The sequence below is a fragment of the Pygocentrus nattereri genome, chromosome 11 (genome assembly GCF_015220715.1).
Source record: "Pygocentrus nattereri isolate fPygNat1 chromosome 11, fPygNat1.pri, whole genome shotgun sequence".
NCBI lineage: Eukaryota > Metazoa > Chordata > Actinopteri > Characiformes > Serrasalmidae > Pygocentrus > Pygocentrus nattereri.
The window spans coordinates 32,610,316-32,620,541 of NC_051221.1; the positions used below are offsets into that span (position 1 = coordinate 32,610,316).

The 10,226-nt window shown below is 39.0% G+C and overlaps 1 protein-coding gene across 1 annotated transcript; it reads right to left on the reverse strand.

Moving 5' to 3' along the window:
• Window positions 1–755: 755 nt before the first annotated feature.
• ucmab (upper zone of growth plate and cartilage matrix associated b) lies at window positions 756–4,887 on the reverse strand. The gene is given in 6 exon segments (XM_037543091.1): window positions 756–1,322; window positions 2,320–2,418; window positions 4,178–4,217; window positions 4,220–4,275; window positions 4,467–4,535; window positions 4,757–4,887. Coding segments are annotated over 6 exon segments (420 nt in total). The 5' UTR covers window positions 4,815–4,887; the 3' UTR covers window positions 756–1,224.
• Between the last annotated feature and the right edge of the window lie 5,339 nt (window positions 4,888–10,226).

The window sequence follows — 10,226 nt, forward strand, 5'->3', positions numbered from 1 at the left end:
GTATGTGTATTTGTGTATATTTCAGCATTAGATTTGCCCGCAGGTTACCCATGACATGGGTCCTAACAGTGACTATTGCTACAGTACTTTGTATGAACTGAAAATGACTTTGGGAAAGATGAAAAACAGATCACTCCTGGTGTGCTCACAGTCTTCATAGAAGTGTTCTGAATTTAGCAGCTAGGTGCAGCTTCTTTCATTCACATCCCAACACAGAGAGAGGCCTCTAGTGCTCCTGCTTCCCACATTCAGTACTTATTTATTTCATTCTAGCGTTGAACTGTTTTCATCACTCAAAAGGGAAAAAAGGCTATATAACTGGATATGCTATTTTTTAATTGATGTACCACTTTACATTCAATCTCTACATAGAAAGAGTAAGAATAACTTGCTCCTTGTCAGAATGCAATCCGCTGAGTTCAATACGTACGTTTGATACATGTTCTAGACTAAAAAATGCAGTTGGCACATAGGCATGCATATACTAGCTGCATATTTGTCTTAATAGCATATTTAACCATTTATAATACCATATACAGATGTAAATTTTGGGTATAATCTATACTGAATCTATTGGAGCTGTAGGATATCATACTGTAATTGTTACAAAATTATACATCCTCCCAAAAGATGAATCACAGCATGCATCACGCTTTGCATATTTTTTTCAAATCTTTCCAGTATATCAGAAAGAAAAGCAATGTTTGTAGTATTCTGTCAGCTGTGTGCAATGCAAATATATATATGTGCTTGCATTACTGTTAGCATTGTTTTGATAGATTTGTTACATTGTACACTCCGCTTAGTTGCAAAGTTACAAAAGTGTTTAACACATGAACAATTTGTGCAGCAGTAATTGTAGTAGGAACATGAAGAATTGTATAATTCATTTCTTGTTCAGTTGCTGGTCATTTATTTTGCGCCTGGCATAAGTAAAGGCTTTAGGTTTGAAAGAGCACAGCGTCATTGCAGGTGATGCTATCAGCACCTTTAACTCTTCATCTACCTGCATCCCCACCAGAAACAATGGCTGCCTTTTTGTCCAGCAGATGGTGCTGTAGCTCTGACCCAACAGATTTTGTGCCATTTCCCGTTTAATGAATCTCTGAGTGCATGCTGCTGATGATTTTAACTCATTAGTGTGCTACACAATTGTCAGGGATATATTTTTGTTCAGTAGCACCTTTTTTTATCCCCTGATGGACAAAAGCTTTGCTGGCAGGTTTAAATGGTGTGCCGGTTGTACTCATAAGAAGGATCAAGGCCATCATAGTGGAACTCTCTCCACTGCTCTGTCTTCTCCCGAGTTCTCTCATCTTGCTCTGAAAGAGAGATGAAAAATTATTAGTTCACAATGGGATAAATCAGGCAATGGATAATTACCAAAAGTATGTGGACACCCTCCTAGGCACTTGAGTTGAGGTGTTTTGGCCTCACACATTGCTAACAGTTGTATAAAATCAAATACTTGATTTCATTGGTAGTGAAATGGGTCTTACTGAAGAGGTCAGTGATTTTAAACATGGCATGGTTAAAGGATTGTACCTTTGCATCAAGTCTCATGAAAAGTTTGCAAAATGTCTGCCTCTGGAGGCAACATCAACATAATAACTGTGCATTGAGAACTTCATGAAATGTGTTTCCATGGCTGAGCAGCTGTACACAAGCCAAAGATCACTATGTGCAATGGCAAGTGCTGCCTTAAATGGTGAAATGACCTAATTGGATTCTGGGGCAGTGGAAATGTGTTCTCTGGAGTGACGAATCACACTTCACAACCTGGCAGTCTGAGGGACAGATCTAGGTTTGGCGGATGCCAGGGGAATGCATATTGTCAACAGTAAAGTTTGGTAGAGGAGGAATAATGATCTGATTGCTAGGGTTTGGGAGCTTTGGCTCCAGTGAAGAGTAATGTTAATTCTACATCATACAAAGATAGTTGAAACAGTTACACACTTCCAACTTTGTGACACCAGTAGAGGATATGTACTTATTGTAACTTCGAAAATCAACAAAACACATTTAAAAAATGCCTTTCGAGCACCTGAACTTTTGCAAATGGTTGGTTGGACATGCCTAATCATATTTTAGATTAATAGTGAAGACATTAAATCTATGAAATAACACACATGAAATTATGCAGAAAGAAAAAAAAAACTTTGTGAGGCCCTCCCCTCAGATCCTTCTCCCACATGACTGTCAGGGGCATTTTTAAAAAATCATACTAAAATAAAAAGTGCATCCAAACTTTAGACTGGTAGTGTACATGCATCATTCGACCCACCCCTCCCTCCATTGCTATGAAATATTTATATTTACCATCATGCTCTTCCTCTGCATAACTCTCAAACTCGTTTCTCTGCTCCTCATGGTATTCTCTCTTCCTTTCGTCAGCTGCCAGTCTCTGTCTCTGCTCAGCTGCAGGGAAAGCATCAAATTTATAAACAGGGGAAGTAAAAAATAATCAGAATAAAGCAGAAGAGGAGAGTTTGTTCATTAAAAAATCATGTCAAAAAAATAGAAAAAAAGAAAATAGAATGTCAATTACAGAAGTCATACACACAAGACATGGTAGAAACAGGACTGGTTTTGTAGTTAGAGCTGAATTGCGCAAAATCAAACCCTGTTTTTGGCTGCAAATACACAATTTCATTGAGCAGCATGACAGCACTGTCATCACGGTTGAACAGCATTGTGTTAAGTATGTATGGCAGATTGTGCAGCTTTAGTACTGCAATATGAAGATTCTGGCAATATTTTTATAGTAAAATTGTTTTGCTATTTAGATGCAAAGAACATGGGCCTTGTTACTCATTCGCTCCTTCACTCACACATGTCTGAAGACTCTCCACAAGGGGAAGCTATTAGCACTCAAGTAACTTCTGATGCTTCATAAGAGTGGTGCTTCCTATCAGTGACAACATATGTGCTTGCTTTGTTGGTACTTCCACTCACATACAAAAGTTTGGACGCCCCTGCGCAATTTATACGATTTGTTGACATAAGTACAGAGAAATGAAATAAGTTTCACTGAAAAAATGAGCAAAGCCTGTAACTTGACTGGGGTTTTCAGATTTTGCACATGACTGTGAACTTGTTTATGCTGTTATGCAGATTATGGTAACTCTTGGCTTGTTAATGCAAAGAACTGTTTTTCAGATTCTGTATGATAACCTCTGGCATAACCAGCCCCTACCCTGAACTCTGACCTCTCCAACTCACTAAAAATCATGTCATCACTTGACCTAATCTCATTTTTCAGTCTTTGAATGATCTCAGGAATTCTGAGTGTGTGCATTCCGTTTGTCTGCTTGCTGCAATTTCTCCAATTTATACAGGCTCAGCGTTGTGCAGCTCTAGCACACATATGACCACACATTTGGCCATATATTTAACCATATATTTGGCCATATATTTAACCATATATTTAACCATGCATTTGACCATACATTTGGCCATATATTTAACCATGCATTTGACCATACATTTGGCCATATATTTAACCATACATTTGACCATACATTTGCATTAGTCATAAACAGACTTTAAGGCTGGAGATCTTAGAGTAGGGTAGTGTTACCGAGGCTACACCAAATTAGAGTCAAACCCGAAACAATAGCCCAGTCAAAAGTTGAAGACTGCATGCAGCCCCTGCGCTGACAGTAGCTGAGGGCTGAGCGCTGGTTTCTCCGTGTTGGCCTGTGGCTCCTGCTCACCGCTGTGGTTAGCCTCTACTGCATTCCTCAGCTGGCTCCAAACACAGCGGTCAGGGGGAGCACCTGCAGAGCCCATGCTGTACTCTAAGCCTCTATTCTCCTGCCTTAGTTGTTTACATCTGGGATTTTTGATTATTTCTTGTATGGCACTGAGGAATCATCTAAGTTAATTTGCTTTGATAGGTCCATCCCACATTACCTTGCTAGATTATATTCAATATTTCATTACCACATTTGTGATAAGGTGAGTAAGTTTTACATCTACACAACCACAGCTCCATATGCACAACCATATTTATCAGCTTCAACAGTCCAGTTGTTGTTTTGCAGCCACTTCATTAAGGCTTTCCATTAGGAACAAAAGCCAAATCAGTATTGACCACCAATAAATTGTCTGCAACTCATCTCATCATGCAAATTCTCTTGACTGACCATCAGCTGGAGAATGTAAACAAACTTACCATTGATCTCATCCTGCGTTTTCACTGCCCTCCTGCCACGGCCGTTTGAAAAAGGCTTGCTGCATCGCTCTCTTGCATGAAAATCCTCCTTAGCCCACCTTAGATATACACAATAATGACCACATATTATTCATATAAAGCATATTGAGCCCCCCCCCCCCCCCCCCCCCCCCCCCCTCCCACCCCCCCCCCCCCCCCCCCCCCCCCCCCCCCCCCCCCCCCCCCCCCCCCCGATCATAGTGCACTGATAATATAGGTCAGCACTCGTGTTCTAAAGCTAGATGGTCACCTTGTGGGCTTGCTGCATTCTTGTCCACCTTTCCATCAGACACAGATGCACTGTTAACCTCATGGAACACTGCAATAGACCAGAAAGAAAGTCACAAGTGTTTCCTACCTCCAGATCCATATAACAGTCTTACTCAAGCATTCATAGCTAGTGTTCTAAATTCTGATGCTGCTGATGTTGTTGTAGTTGTTGTAGGGCTAGGTCCAATGGTGCAATCTCCAGCAAGTAAAGGACTTGAGTCACTCCGTATGCCCTTTTAACATCCTCCATCCCTCATGTGTCATACTCACAGGTGAGGACGAACAGCACAGTCAGACAGGTGAGCAAGGCGAGGCGCGTCCACCACATTTTTACAGCTATGTCCAAGCTACAATCAACAAAGGAGATCCACACAGAAATACCAGCAAGCTCTCATTTGAGGTGGGGCTTGTGACTCAAGGAGCAGTGGCAGGAATTTAGGAGATCAGCAGGCTGAGTGATGGGAGGGGCACAGAGAATGCGTCTGGAGGGTGGACCCAGGGCCATTACAGCAAGGGAGCAGGGACTAGACGTTTAGGGTTAGGTTAGGTATTATGTTTAGGTTTTGTGTTTATATAAGTTTAAGTTTAAGTTATACTGTTTTGATCCCACAACCGGGGAAATTCCATCTCCGCATTTAACCCATCCCTGAAGTGAAACACCACACACACACTAGGGGGCAGTGAGCACACTTGCCCGGAGCGGTGGGCAGCCCTATCCACGGCGCCCGGGGAGCAATTGGGGGTTAGGTGTCTTGCTCAAGGACACCTCAGTCATGGACTGTTGGCACTGGGGATTGAACCGGCGACCTTCTGGTCACAGGGCCAGATCCCTAACCTCCAGCCCACGACTGCCCCAGTCGTGAAGGTTAGGGTTAGATTTATTTGTAGGGTTTGAATCTAATACATTCAATATAAATGGACTCTCTGAATTTATGACGTACATAGTTTCTACATGCACTCACTGCACACTTTATTAGGTACCTTGTGTCTACACTCGTTCACTTAATTCACTCGTTTAATGAGCTTCGCTTATCATATTGGTACACTTTATAGACCATCTTTTTTGTGTTTGTTAGCCACCCTTTAGCCCTTTCATAAATGGTCAGGATTTGCACTGAGCACTTACACACTAAAAAGTAGAACAGGGCAGAAGTTGATTTCAAGTGTCCCTGAGATTTGAACTCATGTAAAACATTTCATTTCTCCATCTAAACTAAAATTCTGCTTTGCATTCAAAGTGTTTAAGTTTAACTAAATCAGTTCAATTGCTTTTCACAACAAATCATTTTTTTACAGTGTATGTCATCAGGCAAAAATATCTAGCCAGCAGCATCCTGTGGCTAGAAACTGACCACTGATGATAAAACTTGAGGACCCAGCAGCTCACAGCAGTAGATGAGCTATAACTTCAAAAAGTGGACCAACAAGGTAGAGGTAGAGGTGGCCAGTGAGAGTGTTCATACCATATTCAAGAGAATTTCATCTTTCAGTTTTTCGCTTTCAACAATAGTTTTGAGCTCAGTTTTTGTCAAAATGAGGACATTTATTACAATGTTATTAGTTTCAAATGATATTTATTTTGTAAGTGTGTGAAAGGTCAAACTGTTAGGATAGATCAGTTGTAGTGTTTATTTGGTTAGTATCTAAGCTCATGTTATAATGGCTAACGTTAACAAATGCCTTTCAAATGAAACCTTTCAATTAGCATTTTAAACTGGATCTTTAATGTTAAGCAGTGAATCTAAACTCCAGCCTAAGCTCATTAGGCTGAATAGGACTTTTACCAGTATTCTGTAAAGCTTATCCAAACTTGCAACAGGTGCTAAAGAGTGGTCTTTGATTTAGGTGAATGTAACTAGACACCCAGGCCTCCATGAAAATGCAAATTAGATATGTGTGTTGATATTAAATACCCTTTTCAAAAATGTTCATGTATTATAAAATGAATGTGGGGACTGTTTTTTGTAATAGTTATTATTGCCCCTGAGTATTGGGTTATTTCATTTTATTAACATTTGTAACATTAACATTTATACTAGCAGACTAAAAAGCTCAGTAGGAAAAAAAGTACCCTTGAAACACAGCTATAGAAGATGTTCAGTACAGACATACATATTGGAGAATGAACACAAAGTGAATGGAAGCCAGTTGAAATAAAAGATGAAACAATGTTTACAGTAATTACAGGTACTGTATTGACTTTGTGATATGAGAACCTGCGTGGATGGTTCAGGCAGAAGAAATAGGTCACTAACCTCAGCAAATACATTCAACTCTCCACTGTACAACCGCAATGTGGGCAGGTGCGTGAGGAGGCACATGAAAAACCAAGGCAAAACTAATACTTGTGGTTGAAGGAGGATGGGATGGGGGATTCCTGTTTCTTGCCTAGAGCCCCAGATTCACTAAACCCAGGTGCTACTAATGAGCATATTTATAGGAGGAGTATGGATTTTTCAGTATGGAATACTGTTTATTTTCTCTATGCTGCTAATTTGTCAAATATTGAAATATTTGTAATACATTAATATCTAATATGAAATGTTTTGATTACATGCACAGGTGATGTAGTTACAGAACATAGCTAAATTATTTTTTTAATCCTGCCGTGAGATCTCCTACCATGGTCCTTATTAATCTTACAAAGGTTTTTTCTTATTATAAAAATCTGCATGGTGCCAACCACTAACTTTGCAGTAAAACAGCTTGCCAGCCTGGAGACATGACTCACAGCCCAGACTAGTGAATGTTTTTGGTGCAGTGAGTGGTTTACGTTTGGGGGAAATGAGTGTAGGCCTCTTCACACAAGGAGTCCCTCTCATAGCGGCTGCAGAGAAGCAGGAGGCTGCTGGAGGTGTTTGCTTACTGTTTTTTTTCCCCTCTGGAGTCTGGCCAAGCCTCAGGACAGGGTGAATGAATGTATAAATTGTGAAGTATGCTGTCTCAGAGGTGGAAGCAGACAAAGAAATATGTGAAAGAGTGTGAGAGAAAGAAAAAGTAGAATATTCGTGTTTGCTGTATTATCAATGAGAAGTTCTTGAGGTCTCCCAGGCCTGATGTGTGCTTTAGTGTGCTGTGCTGTTTCCTCCCTACACTTTGGTGTGAGTGAATAAGCATGAATGGCTAAAACTGGACTTTTTTCTCCTAACCCCTCAAAAGACCAGATTTGTTATATCCTAATGCTTATCAGTATTCAATAACTACATAAACTGCAGTGCAAAATGGTTGAGTTGTGCTTATGCTATAGGAGTGTGTAATGAAAGTTTAGACCCACTGGCCATTTAAGAAGCTAAATCAATGTTATGTAATCAGCCATTTTACAGCAACACCTTACATAAATGATTTAGATGTTTTTGACAATTAATTATAAATTGAGATCTTGAGAACTTTTTTCCCTAAAAACTAAACATTTTAAATTGGTAAAATGAAAAATTTTGAACATCAATATCCTTTATAAGACTCTGTACTCTAGCACCAATTCATTTACACACAGTCATCATTTTTTTCAAAGTGATTGGAATAAGAGGGCACTGCACTTGAATTCTGGACAATAGAATATAAAGAAATAGCCCAGCATTTTTCAGCCTAATCTATGTCTATCAGCTGCATCTATCAGCTGTTTTATATGATTGATTACCATGAGCAGTAATTTCGACACATTTTCCCACACTTAATTAAAGTGACTTGTTGACTTGAAACACCTTCCTACACTCTCAGAAAAAAGGGTACAAAACTGTCACTGGGGGGGCACCCCTCCTGTGCCTGAGGAGGTACCCTCAAGGGTATAGCTCAGTATCCTTTAGGCAGAGAACATAATTGTATGGTAATCCATAAAAATGATATTTTCTAAGTTGCGTTGACTCCACACACCCCATCTCGTCTCCAGGCTTTTTATTTTATTGTTCGGTTTTAAAACATTAGGTTCTGAAAAAATATAAATATGTACTTTTCACCTGTGGAAAACTTGTTTAAGGTACACAACTAGACCTTAAAACCACTGTTACACTGTTTGCACTTTGGTGAATTAATATGTGCAGAGCTTTTATTTCTAATAGTGCACTGGCTTCTATAAATGAATTTTTAGCCAACAGATTTTTTTTGTTCCTTTAAATTTTTTTTTAAACTTTTGGTGTTTTAACTTAAAAAGGTACGAAATCTGCCCTGAATGTCTGAGTTCATTGAAATTCAATAGCACATAAATTATTGTTATCTGAACTTACTAGTAGAGACAGTAGTATAAATTGCTTTTGAGGATTGTGATTTTAAAATGCATGTGTGGAAATGTCCAAGCAAGATGGGGTCCTGTCAGCAGGAAACAAATATTGAAAAAAGAAAATAAGACAGAAGAAATGAATAACTGATAAATGTAATAAACAGAATTTTATGTTCTCTTTCACAGTAGACTGATCTCCAATCTATTAGCACTACATGATGACCTACAGCACTCACTGCAGTTACCAGGTTTACAGATTTCCTGCTATGTTGGGCTAGTTTTAAATTGTAGTTGTAGGTGCGTTTTTGGACCACTTTAAAATGATGTTGTGGCCACCAAAAAAAAATGCTTGAGTGTAGACAGTAGGACTTGATCAATCATTTTATGAATGTTAATTGATGTTGAATAGCCGGCAACCCCAAAGATAGGGGTTCCTGATATGTTAAAACCTATATGAGTTAAAACCAAATTATGCCACTGTTCATTTAACTCAAAAAATTAAAGTAGCCATGTTGCTCACTTTTTCAAGACACATTTTTTTTGTAATGTAGGTACAGGAAGATCATTATCTGTGTGAATCAAATGCTACAGATGTATTCATCAAAGATAAGATTGAAAACTGCTGGAGAACCCTTTAAGATAGATAGATAGATAGATAGATAGATAGATAGATAGATAGATAGAACTTTATTGATGCTGGAGAGAAATTGCAGTGTTTCAGCAGCAAGACATATAATTACACATAAGCTTAGATAAACTGCAGAAAAATACAAAATCGAAATAAATCTAGACATAAGTTAAAGTACAAGAGATATAAAATAAAGTATAAAAGTATATCTTTTTACATATTTACATGGCATATGAGTCAATACAGATTCAGTGTATTTACAGACAGCAGGCACTGAATGGTATGTATTTAAAGGTGCAATGTATAAGCTTTAGGAGGATCTATTAGCAGAAATGGAATATAGCATACAAAACTATGCTTTCATAAGTGTACAATCAAATAACAACTACGAATCACTGTGTTTTGTTAGCTTAGAATGAATTCTTCATATCTATATAGGGAGCAACATGTTGTGCCACCATGTTTCTCGAGTTGCCCAGAACAGCAACTTAAATGTGGTGGCACTTTAGCACCGTTGGAAGACGCAGAAAGAAGAAGGATAAGTGTTTGCTGCTGGTGCTGGCTAAACATTTTATGTTGTGAGAAGTTTGAGAACCTAAATGGAAAGGGAGGTGTGAGGGAGAGGTATTCAGTTAATTGCAGACCACACTGCTAGACACTACTAAACCTCATACACTGCACCTTTAATGTAAAGTGGCTGAATATTGTACAGAATCAGTCACTTGATTTGAATCTGACACAGACTGGCTTTAGCTGACCCCAGCTAGATGGCAAAGTGCCAGCTGTCTGCCAGCTGTCTCTTTTGCAGAACTGTGGTTTAATGTGCCATTTCTGTGACGTTGGTTCGGTAGAATTTTGATAATATGACCCCTAAATTGTGTAGCTGGATTAAAAAGAGT